Genomic DNA, 12,397 nt, shown 5'->3' on the forward strand with positions numbered 1-12,397 from the left:
TGCAGATAGCACCTGGAAGATAAGTGACATATCTTCCAGGAATACATGAAGGTTCAGCAGTAATGGGATAACTAATTGTTACATATACCAAAGTAGAAAAATAGGGTACACCTACATGGTTATGTGCTTGTTAACTAATGATCATTTTTCTTATGTGATTGCTGAAATCTGACTGGTTTCCGGAGTTATTCAATATTAGGGTGACCATATGGGACAATGTGAAATCTGGGGCACTGCTAGGGTGTGGGGACCTTTCCAAGTCAGCGGCGCTGCTGCAGGAGATGTGGGGGTGGGGTGGGGTGGAGTGGTGCAGCTCTGGTCTTACTATTTGGGTAGCTAAGGGAGTAACCGGCTCATTTATGACCCATTGTTCCTTACATCACAAGTGTTAACAATCATCTCCCCTTTTTAATGGTCATTCTACTAATAAAGCTAACCTATTTTAGGGCAATAATTTAGGGCCAGTGTTCCCTTTGCTGTCTGCAAGAGCTTCCAATTTCACAGCTTGTGCCACTCCCCCTCCCTGCCAGACTATGCCCCATGCTGAGGACTCTGTTTAATTTTCAGTAGTTGGCTGGGACTGGCCTCCAAAATCCAGAGCTGTCCCAGCCAAATTGAGATGTATGTTCACCCTATTCAGAGTATACAACAAAGGTATAAAAGTTGCAACTGTTCTGCCACATATATATAACCCCTGCCGGTTGGTCTGTTCAGCCAAACAACAGTGATTAAAGGATCTCTAGTTTTACTCGCCGTATCATTTCTTTAAGCTTAGTAAGTACTATGGGCAATAAATCAGAGGCGAAGCCAAACCATAAGAAGAGGGAGCTTGGCCAAGCAGCTACCTGCAGCACAAGGATGTGGCCTATATCTGTTCACAGCATGTTGATGTCTAAGGGTGCCTATACATGTCCTTTGACGCATTCTAATGCATCCTTGGAAACTTTCTGTAGAGAGGTCTACCAGGGAAGAACGAAGTCCAGTGATACAGCTTCCTCTTGTGTTGGAACTCATTGGAATATAGTAATGAGGAGAGTGGTTGTAGTGATATTTCAGTGGGAATAGATATTTCTTTTGAAATTATTGGACTGGGGCTTACTGAATGCAGTAGGCTAAATTCATCTTTAGTGTACATTCATTGCATCTCCTAGAGTTATAAAAGTATGAAGTAGTAGTTTTTGAAAATACATTTTTCTCTGTTTTGTGGTTAGGAACTCTGAATTTGCACCAACTTTTGGAGTTTTTTGTAGCTTTCTGCACAATTAGCTTTGTAGATAAAAGGGCATTGTCTTCACTGATGTAGGTTGGCCAAGCTCCATTCAGGTTTTTGTTATATGTGACTCACCGTAGCTCCCAGCCCTCTGGAGAATGTGTCAAGTGGCAAGATATTACTGAGTGTTAGGTTTTGTATCTGGATCACTAATGTAAGGAGAGGAAAGAGCCAGTGGTTTCTATTTATTGCTTTGCCTAGCTGACCTTGGATATGTCAGTAAAGAGCTCAATCCCCTGAGGTAGCTCTAGGTTTCATGCGCAGATCCAGCTTAACGTTATTGCCTTTTGAGTACTAATAGCTGGCCTGGCTCTGCCTTAGTGCTTATGCAAAGACATTTTGAATTTTTAATGATTACTGCCTCAATCAAAGTGAAGCTTTTCATTTGCCCTGAAAAATGGGATCTCCAGCAACATGGTACCCTTTACCACCAGGCCCATTCATGGCGAGAGATGCCCCCTACTTAATTACCATCACCACTTCCTGCAGCCACCTATGCTTTTGCTAGTTAAAACTCATTGACTAAGAAATTCATTGAGCTTACAACTTGAAGTAATGCTATTAGGGAATATTTTAGGGTGCTTCCTGGGTGATTTTTGTGAACCAGGAGCTTGGGCAATGGATCTATTGTTTTCTCTTAATGTGAAGTAAGGGGATAACATAATAATATGTTTGTCATATGACACACTTAAGCTTGTTGGCTGGGTATTTTGTCATGGTGTTCCATGTTATAGGTACCTATCAGAAAGAGGTAACACCTTTCATTTTGGGAAACATCTCTAGTGGTGATAGTCATTAGGAAAGGGTATTGGTGAGCTATTTACACTCAAGTTCTGTATGGCAGGCCTCAGAGGAGGTATTAGCTTAGGAAAATGTATGCAATATGCAAGTAAATATGGTACATACATTTTTTCCCAAAAAGCTGGAGGAGAAAAAGGTTAATCTTTGACTTTATTGCTGTGAGGAGAAGGTGAGTGACAGAACTGGACTCTGCCTCTCCTATATGCAACCAGGATTATTCAGCTATGAGGAGCCCAGGCTGTTGCACAAAGACTAGAATTTTTTTCTTAATTCTATCTGCCCCAAACCAGGTGTGTGTTTTATTTGGGGGTGTAGTATGGAAGAAAATATGGTATTTGGGTTTCTGTATTGATCTGGTCTTTAGATTTTGTTCATGTGAGCGTGCATGTGTATGTCTGTACAGTTTTCCTAGTGTGTTCTCTCAGCCTGTTTTCATACTGCTTGATTCTGACTTCACTAGGGATGCAGTTTATTAGTAGTTCCAGTAGTGCTATACTATCTTTTGAGCAAATAGGCAAGCAGATCTTGGTGTACAGCAAAGACTGCCTCATTTCTGCTTTCCCAGGAATATGACTCTTGTCCTCTGAGCACAGTGTGTAGAGCCATACTTCAGAGGCACACAAGCCAGTGTTCTCAGCCATGCCAGGCTGGTCCTGCCTGTAAGACTAGATTTAAGTTTTTGACTTCATTTGAGATGTCATATAGCTAAGTTTGTGATTTGTGGAGAAACCATATCCTCAGTTGATGTATGTAGGAAAATTGATGCCAGAGTTGTGCTGACTTATACCAACTAGAGACTTAGCTTTTAGGTTTTACTTATGCAAAGTTGCCAGTAAATATTTCCAGTGTCAGTTGGTCTGAATGGTTCAAGCAAGAATTGGTTGTAGCTCAGCAAAGTAATATTTTTATGCAATATTTAGTACATCGCTGCACAACAGAGGTTGCTGCATTCTGGGAGCGTCTACATGAGACATTTACTGCAGTTGCCTAATTAGCTCTGCAGTAAACATCTCAGCATCTACATATGCACCCCTATTAGGCTAGAGTAAAACAATAAACTCCACAGCAGGGTAGTACTTGTAAATGTATGTACTATCCTGCTGCGCAGCATGTTAGTGTGCAGCAATGCATGTGTAGACACTGACCCGGCTGGCTGGGGCACAAGGATGCTTTAGTGTATGTGTGTGTGTTGGGGGGGGGGGGGGGGGTGTTGCCTGCTGGCTGACCCCACACTAGAGCACCGTTGTGTCCCAGCCAGCCCCTCCACAGCACGTTGAGTCAGGTTAGGCTGCTCTGACCTGGTTCAACATGCTGTGGTCCCACACATGTTCAAATGGCATGTGCAGGAGCAATAAACTCCAGCACGTGAAGACAAGCCCTTTGTCATGCAGACATGATGAAGGCAACACACCTGAATTTCACCTACCACTAAAATTGTACCATGCACCTGGTTAGCTCTTAGCATGGAGTAGACTACATAGCTGCTCCAGTCCTTATTGGCTACATACTTAAGTGAGCTAAGGTCACGTGTGTGTGCTGCTAAGACTTAATGCTTCTTAAAGCAAATCCTCAGGTAGTGTAAACCTCAGCTAAAGTCAATAAAGCTACATTGATTTATACCACATGATGGTCTGATCCATTATATTTTTCAGACAAACTGTGTCTGTTTCTGGAGCTATACCAAAATAAAAGCAGAAAGCTTGTGAAGCTTTGGATGTGAGGAAGCTAGAGGATTCTAAGGTAAGCATGGAGGTCACTCAGTATAGGCACATGTAACACTGAGACTGGTTTAAATGTAGTTTAAACCTGAAGCAGACAGATGTATCAGCCTAACAAGCCAGTCTTTAAAGCTGCCTAGAATGGCTCAAAAGTGTACCTGGAAGATCAAGTCCTATTTTGAGCCAGCTTTTTGTGAACTGGTTCCGTGTTATCTGTGGACTCCAAGTGTTTGTTACCTGGGTCTGGTCAGTCCTCCAGGCACCCCACGCTGCAGTGTTCCCATCCTGTTCTCCCTCCATCCCCTCTTCCACCCACCTGCTGTCACTGGCTGTTCTGGTATGAAGCCAAAACTCAACTACCTCCCTTTTTTTCTTTTGCTAGTACTTTTTTTTTTTTTAATCAGTGAGCTCCCTTGCACTGCGTGTTGAAGAGAAACTGTCTTTCTAGCAACCAGCTGTGTCCTCACTTGCTACTCGGTTGCAGATCCTCATCATGCCTCCAGCCCATGGGAACCCAAAAATGTTGGTCTAAGCACTCTCCCCACTCTCTATATACCCCAAGTCAGGCAAGTGCACTGCAGAGTTTGGTCAAGTGCCGGCTACTGAACTTTACTGATCTCATGTTTGGGAGAGAAGAGAAAGCAGAAATGTAAAAATGTTCCCAGCCACAGGTTGCCCACCCTGGGCCCTCCAAAGCATGGGTATAATATTCCTATGCCCATTTTGAGGCATTCTGGACCAGGTACTCACTCCTAACCCCTAGTGTTACAGGCCCGTTATTGTCTATCTTTTTGTACTGTAGCAGCATCCCATGGTTGCAGGGCCAGGTGGTACTAGGTGCTGCGCGCACACTTGAGAAAAAAATGGGTCCTTGCCCTAGGGGCTTTGGGAATGGAAGTTATGACAAGAGGTAGTAGGAGGTAATTTTCTCTGTGGAAGTCATTCCCTTCCAAGGGTATGGAAAGTCTATTGCCCAGTTTTTCCATTGAAAGGTAAGGGGGAGGGGGGTGGATTAAACCATACCAGGAAGTGCCAGGTTGGATCATCTCCTATTCCTATAATCTGTTCTTTATAACCTCTTCCCTCCCCACCACACCTCCAAGACTCCATGAGTTCTTGGGGAGACGCATTGAGCCATGCTATTCAGGCTTTCTCCTGACTACTGCTGTTGTCTGTGTCCAATAGCACAGATGTTAACCTCAGACTTTCTCTGCATGATACACACTCTACTTTGCATGAAAGTACTACATTTCAGGAAACAATCTAGTAGAGACCTCCCCTTCTCCTTGCTCCTCTCTTCTCTCAGGCCTCCAGGGCATGAAGGGAGCAGGGGGAATGGGATGCATACCACCCTGCTGTAGACCCACAGGTGAAGGCTTATAGAGAAGAGCATGAAGTTGTGATGTTTGGCACTGTTTATGAGGCAGTGTGACTTTTGGCAATGGGTAGGGAAAAGTTATCAGTCCAAGAAAGAAGTCAGCCCTTACCTTCTCCATGATCCTGTCAATTTGGCGGTTCTGTGTGTCAATCTCATTACCCATATCTAGGGCCATATGACGGAGGTTTCCAATGATGCCGCTGACCTGCTCGAGGTTTTCATCCATTTCATTTTCTCGGGCATCATTTGTTACCCTGTGAGAGAAGGAACAACTCTGTTGAGTAGAGATGGACTGAATCCAACTGGTGTCTCTGTAGCTGTCCAGCTGCCCTTATCCCTTCAACCCTGCCAACCACTGTGCACCCTACTTCCTTGTCTTTTAAGTCTGTATCTGTCACTATGAGTCATTCTAATCTGCAAGAACTACTGCCTTCAACACTGACTGGCTTAGTCTGTGCTGTCACTAACAGAACTGTATTGCCTATTAGTGGTAATTCTTTTTAGACTTTGGACCTAAGCTTTGCATGTCCATGAGAAAATACAATATTTAGGAGCAAAGTATGGACCGAAGTGATCCAATCTGTCTGTCTTGCATGAAGTATACCTAACGTGCAATGAAAGTTCTGACTCTCTTGACCTAAGACTCATTAAAGCACTACACAGGAAGAGCTGCTTGTTGGAAATTTCCAGCTAAAATAATTACTTAAACATGTACGTCTTTTGTTTTGTTTTTTTTACTAAATAAATATATTGATTTCTCTTCAGTTTGTCAAATAAGTGTAAATCAACATAAAACCCCTATTGCTGCTATTAATCTTCCTCTTCTGTTGTCAGTTTTAATGAGAAGATTCTTGCCAAAGATGAGCAGATGCTGGGGATGAACCTCAGTAGTTCAGGCTTGAATTATGCATTTGCCTTAATAGCTGGCCAGCTATGTAGGGAGCCATGTCAGTGACTGAAATGCAAGAAAAAGCATGGCCTGCTGGGCTCACAAGAGCACAAGCTGCCATGTACCTGTCTTAGACAGAATCCCCTGTAGGAATGAAAAGGGATAGGGAAATATAGCTTCTGTGGACCAAAGTTGCTCCTGGACTCCCTTCTTTTCAACATTCTGTAGTCATAACACAATCATATTTATGCAATACACATCCACCATCAAAATGGACCCCAAAATAAGCAGTTTATAGTTAACAGAAGAATATTTACCTGTTAATCCAGTATCCTTAATCTTCATAGAACAAAATCTGTACACTAATCTATCTTTCTGGGCAGCAGCTGCAGTCAACTGCCTTACCTTTAGAACAGGTAAGAAACAAGAAGGTAAGAAACAATGGGCCCCTTGGGACTCGGAGCGGGGGGGGGGGGGGCAGCAAAGGCACCAGTCTCAGGGCTCAAGTGCCTATATACTAATGCTAGGAGCATGGGGAACAAGCAGGATGAACTAGCGCTCCTGCTTGCACTAAACACCTATGACTTAGTGGGGCTAACAGAGACCTGGTGGGATTCATCCCATGACTGGGCGGTACATATTGAGGGCTATAGATTGTACAGAAAGGACAGATCGGGGAAGAAAGGGGGGGGGGGTTGCACTTTGTCAGTGAGCAATATACATCAACCCTTATCAAGATAGAATCCAAGGTTGAGGAAGTAGAAGGATTGTGGGTTAGGCTACATGGGGGGCAAGGAGAAAGGGATTTGGTGGTAAGGGTCTGCTACAGACCCCCACACCAAGGGGAAGAAATAGATGCGGGGCTCCTGAGGCAACTCTCGGAGACCTTAAAAGCTAAAGAGGCGGTAGTCATGGGGGACCTAAACTACCCAGACAGCAGGCTGGGAGACGCAGACAGCAAGGTCCCATCGCTCACGCAGGTTTCTAACCTGTGTACAGGACCTCCACCTGACTCAGGAGGTACACGGTCCCACTAGGGGGAATGCCATACTGGATCTGGTATTGGCAACAGGGGATGACATGATAGGGGACCTCCAGATCGGTAGCCATTTGGGAGACAGTGATCACCTAATAATAGAATTCAACATAAGACGTCGAGTGGGTAAGGTAACTAGTAGGGTGAAAGTGCTAGACTTTAGGAAAGCTGATCTCAATGCACTCAGGCGATTAGTCAAGGACGCACTGCAGAGTAGGAGTTTTGAAGGGATGGGAGCCCAAGAAGGGTGGCTGTGCCTTAAGGAAACGATCCTTCGGGCACAAAGCAAGATGATCCCCGAGCGAGGCAAAAAAGGGAAAGGGGCCAGGAGGCTTCCATGGCTGACCAGAGAAATCCAGGGCAGCCTAAAGGCCAAAAGGGGAGCACATAAAAAGTGGAAACAGGGAGAGATCACCAAAGATGAATATACCTCCTCTGCTCATGCTTGTAGGGAGGCAGTTAGGCGGGCCAAAGCTACCATGGAGCTGAGGATGGCAACCCAAGTAAAAGACAACAAGAAATTGTTTTTTAGATACATTGGGAGTAAAAGGAAGGCCCAGGGAGGAATAGGACCTCTGCTAAATGGGCAGAAACAATTGGTGACAGACAGGGGGGACAAGGCTGAACTCCTCAACGAGTTCTTTGCCTCAGTGTTCCTAAGTGAGGGGCACAACAAGTCTCTCACTGGGGTTGTAGAGAGGCAGCAGCAAGGCGCCAGACTTCCATACATAGATCCTGAGGTGGTGCAGAGTCACTTGGAAGAACTGGATGCCTTTAAGTCAGCAGGCCCGGGTGGGCTCCATCCGAGGGTGCTGAAGGCACTGGCCGACATCATTGCAGAGCCACTGGCGGGAATATTCGAATGCTCGTGGCACACGGGCCAAGTCCCGGAGGACTGGAAAAGGGCCAACGTGGTCCCCATTTTCAAAAAGGGGAGGAAGGAGGACCCGGGCAACTATAGGCCAGTCAGTCTCACCTCCATCCTTGGTAAAGTCTTTGAAAAAATTATCAAGGCTCACATTTGTGAGAGCCCAGCAGGGCAAATTATGCTGAGGGGAAACCAGCACGGGTTTGTGGCGGGCAGATCGTGCCTGACCAATCTAGTCTCTTTCTATGACCAGGTTTCGAAACGCCTGGACACAGGAGGAGGGGTGGATGTCGTATACTTAGACTTCAGGAAGGCCTTCGATACGGTATCCCACCCCATACTGGTGAACAAGTTAAGAGGCTGTGATGTGGATGACTACACAGTCCGGTGGGTGGCGAATTGGCTGGAGGGTTGCACCCAAAGAGTTGTGGTGGATGGGTCGGTCTCGACCTGGAAGGGTGTGGGCAGCGGGGTCCCGCAGGGCTCGGTCCTTGGACCGATACTCTTTAATGTCTTCATCAGTGACTTGGACGAGGGAGTCAAATGTACTCTGTCCAAGTTTGCAGATGACACAAAGCTATGGGGAGAAGTGGACATGCCGGAGGGCAGGGAACAGCTGCAGGCAGCTGGATAGGTTGGACAAGTGGGCAGAAAACAACAGGATGTAGTTCAACAAGGAGAAATGCAAAGTGCTGCACATAGGGAGGAAAAATGTCCAGCATACCTACAGCCTAGGGAATGACCTGCTGGGTGGCACAGAGGTGGAAAGGGATCTTGGAGTCCTAGTGGACTCCAAGATGAACATGAGCCGGCAGTGTGACGAAGCCATCAGAAAAGCCAATGGCACTTTATCGTGCATCAGCAGATGCATGACGAATAGGTCCAAGGAGGTGATACTTCCCCTCTATCGGGCGCTGGTCAGACCGCAGTTGGAGTACTGCGTGCAATTCTGGGCGCCACACTTCAAGAAGGATGCGGATAACCTGGAGAGGGTCCAGAGAAGGGCAACTCATATGGTCAAGGGCCTGCAGACCAAGCGCTACGAGGAGAGACTAGAGAAACTGGACCTTTTCAGCCTCCGCAAGAGAAGGTTGAGAGGCGACCTTGCGGCTGCCTATAAGTTCATCACGGGGGCACAGAAGGGAATTGGTGAGTATTTATTCACCAAGGCGCCCCCGGGGGTTACAAGAAACAATGGCCACAAGCTAGCAGAGAGCAGATTTAGATTGGACATTAGGAAGAACTTCTTCACAGTTCGAGTGGCCAAGGTCTGGAACGGGCTCCCAAGGGAGGTGGTGCTCTCCCCTACCCTGGGGGTCTTCAAGAGGAGGTTAGATGAGTATCTAGCTGGGGTCATCTAGACCCAGCACTCTTTCCTGCTTATGCAGGGGGTCGGACTCGATGATCTATTGAGGTCCCTTCCGACCCTAACATCTATGAATCTATGAATCTGTTTTATGGATGCTATAATCAGTATTAATGTATCTGAGTCTTTTACTAAAACAGGCTTGCAGCTGTATTGGAACATTGTTTATTATAAAGGATTTGGTTTTAGCACATGGTTGTTGCCATTAAAATGGGAACATTTTCCTATAGTTAACAATTTATGGTATCTGAGACATTGTGCAATGGTCCCAGTTGAGCAAGGTTTGTTAGTGCATGTGTAATATTAAGCGCATAAATCCCCTAAAGAAAATGGGACTGCCCATATGCTGCAAGCTGTACAATCACTAAAATGCCTTTGAGTCTAAAGCTCTATTGTAGTGCTGTGCTGCATTCTCTGTTGGCAAGAAGCGATGTTTAACACTAACCTGTTTTAAAATAGCAATGATACATTGACATTTACTCATCACTCTGAGTTTTTGAGTTCTTTACAAGTAATTGGGCTCATATTTTGCAAAGGTACAGGAAATCAGGCATGTGTCCCACCTTGTATGCTGTGAGCCTTAATCACAATATTTCCCAAGTATTATTATGATTAGTTTGTAGCTGGATAACAGAAATAGAGGGCCACATGTTCGAGAGACCTCTCATTCTGTAGGCCTGCAACCTCATTTTTCACATCAGTCAATTGCCTGCAATCCTGACTTGACACAGCGGGTGTTCAGTACATCTGAAAACCAAGCTGTAGATCAGGGGTTCTCAGCCTTGTACGAGTTAGGGCACCCCTCCAACAATTTTTCTGAATTGGATGGCGCCCCTGCTTAAGAGCCACTATTGTGCTGTCTCTGCACTCCGAAGTGCTTTTTAACCAGAATTCTGCTGATTTTCTTATAAACCTAAAGCAGGCAGGAGCAGGGGGAAGGGAGGGAGATCTTACCTGCCCAGGACTATCCATGCACGCAGCTTCTCCAGCAAGGTAGTGCAAACAGCTCCTTCAGCCCAGCCTGACTCTGGCTGAGTAGTGTAAAGGGCTATTCCAGCCCAACCTGCCTCCTGGAGAAGCAGTGCAAAGAGCTGTTCCATAGCCCAACCTGATCACTCCAGAGGGTTGGTGCAAATGGCTGTGGCAGGAGCACGTACACTTACCACAACCTTCCCTGGTCTGAGCTCACACGCTCCTCGTGGAAACAGAGCGGGTCAGGACAGTCCCACCTACTCAGCTTGCTTCTCTTTCCAGGAGAAGCACAGGGAGTCAGACTGGGAAGGGCTGCAGGAAGAGTGTAGGTTCCAGTCTCAGTTGCTCTCCGATGTACCTCTGCAGGAGGTGTGCAGGGAATCACCCTGGCTGCAGCATCACCCATGTCGCAGCATCCCTGGAAGGGACTCTCATCACCCCACTGGGCTATGGCACTCTGGCTGAGAACTGCTGCCCCTGATGGGTATGAACACCCACAGAATTGGTGGGAAATGTTAGCCAGTTACACAAATGGAAGTAACTAGGAACACACAAGTCTTGACCACATGGGAAAAAAATCTAAACATATCTGCAGCTGAGGAAAATCAGAAAGAAAGTGGATAGAAAGGCTCACCTGCGGATAAAGCCACCACTGATGGCCATCTGCTCCCGTTCATCCACAACACGGGCTGGCTGGCTGGCTACCACCCCATCCTGATTATTGCCCCAGGCTTTTTTGTAAGCATCACTTGATTTAAGCCTATGCAAGAAAAAGGGTGAGTAACAAAGCATCAAGTGGGAAGAGATGAGTGCAAATATCTTTACTTCTCCAAGATAAGAGCTGATTCAAGCAAATGAGTTTTAAGATAGAGGGGCGTTTATCGTATACCGATATATCATAAACTGGAACAAAATCTTTTTTTTTAACTGCCACAATAACTATGCTGCTCAGAAATTTTGTTTCCAATAGTCTGAATTGCAATCATCAAGCCTACCACACTGCACACAGGTTTTCATTGTGTTCGGTCGGTTTCCAGAAAAGAAGAAAAGAAGAAAAATACAGATCACTGGAAAACATTCAGTTTCAGTTCAACAACATACGTGTAGTTTGACATAAAACACAAAGAACATACTGGCAGACAGACATAGAAACAAAACTGCCAAGTATAGTGTGTACATCACATCACAGCAACACATCATCTTAGAGAAAAACAGATTTGGCTAGATTTAAACACAGTGCCATGCAAACATTTCCTTTTTTTTCTTTCTTTTTTTTTTTTTAAGTATATGTGGCATAACGGGCATTTAAAGCCACTAACTTTCCCATGGTGGACAGGGTTGTTCTTGGCATATGCGTCGCACTTAGGGCAATTTCATTGGCTTTCTAAATAATATATCGGTACTTGAAAATAGTTAACCATACATCGACAGTTGATGTACAAACCTTTGTCCACAGAGACAAAAAGTAAAATAGGCAGAAGTGAGATGAGTGCAGGAGAAAGTAAAAATACAAGCAATCTAGCATCAGAAAGGGAAATTCTTCTACATTTTCTTCATGCACCAGCTACAGGCATGAATAAGAAGTGAAGCATTCTCGCTAAGCACAACTGCCCCAGTAGTTCATCATACTCGTAATGCACCAGCAGTAACAGCCTTCACAATAAGCGAGACACAGGCAAAAATGGATCTTTTCCTTTTTCAGGAGCCTTAAACTTCAGGACTTTAAAAATATATCCTTCTGTCAGGTCATTTTATTGGCTTATGCAATCTTTCAAAGAGCCATTTTTGACTGAGCTGCCATGGAGAAAAAAAATTAAAATCCAGGCATACCTGCAGTGGCAGATTAGCATGTGCAGCATGCTTTGGGTTGTTCTGACACTAACATGATAAGAGGTATTTACATTGTAGAAAATGGTGCGCTTTTGGGGTCTGTGACAAAAACTTTTCTGTTTCAGAAATTGAGCTAATTTTTATCTAAGCTCTTAGCAATAGCAAATCACAATTTTTATTTTCTGCACAAGACTATAATTGTGCAGAAAAAAACAGCCTTGTGGCTTACAGCTTCATTGAGAGAGTGAACAGTTTTTAAGGTGAATTGA

At 45.1% G+C, this 12,397-nt stretch overlaps 1 protein-coding gene and 1 long non-coding RNA gene across 5 annotated transcripts in view; one reads left to right on the forward strand and one right to left on the reverse strand.

Moving 5' to 3' along the window:
- LOC132247338 (uncharacterized) overlaps window positions 1-12,397 on the forward strand; it is a 99,955-nt gene that overhangs the window by 69,655 nt on the left and 17,903 nt on the right. The gene's annotated exons all lie outside the window — the stretch shown is intronic.
- Window positions 1-12,397, reverse strand: part of SNAP25 (synaptosome associated protein 25) — a 95,708-nt gene that overhangs the window by 2,384 nt on the left and 80,927 nt on the right. For both annotated transcript variants that reach the window (XM_019500851.2, XM_006270571.4), the window contains exons 6-7: window positions 10,933-11,058; window positions 5,277-5,421 (exon numbers count right to left, since the gene is read on the reverse strand). In XM_019500851.2, coding sequence (XP_019356396.1) covers window positions 5,277-5,421; window positions 10,933-11,058 — 271 coding nt within the window. The remainder of the gene's footprint in view (window positions 1-5,276; window positions 5,422-10,932; window positions 11,059-12,397) is intronic.

This window comes from Alligator mississippiensis, chromosome 1 (assembly GCF_030867095.1).
Source record: "Alligator mississippiensis isolate rAllMis1 chromosome 1, rAllMis1, whole genome shotgun sequence".
Lineage (NCBI taxonomy): Eukaryota > Metazoa > Chordata > Crocodylia > Alligatoridae > Alligator > Alligator mississippiensis.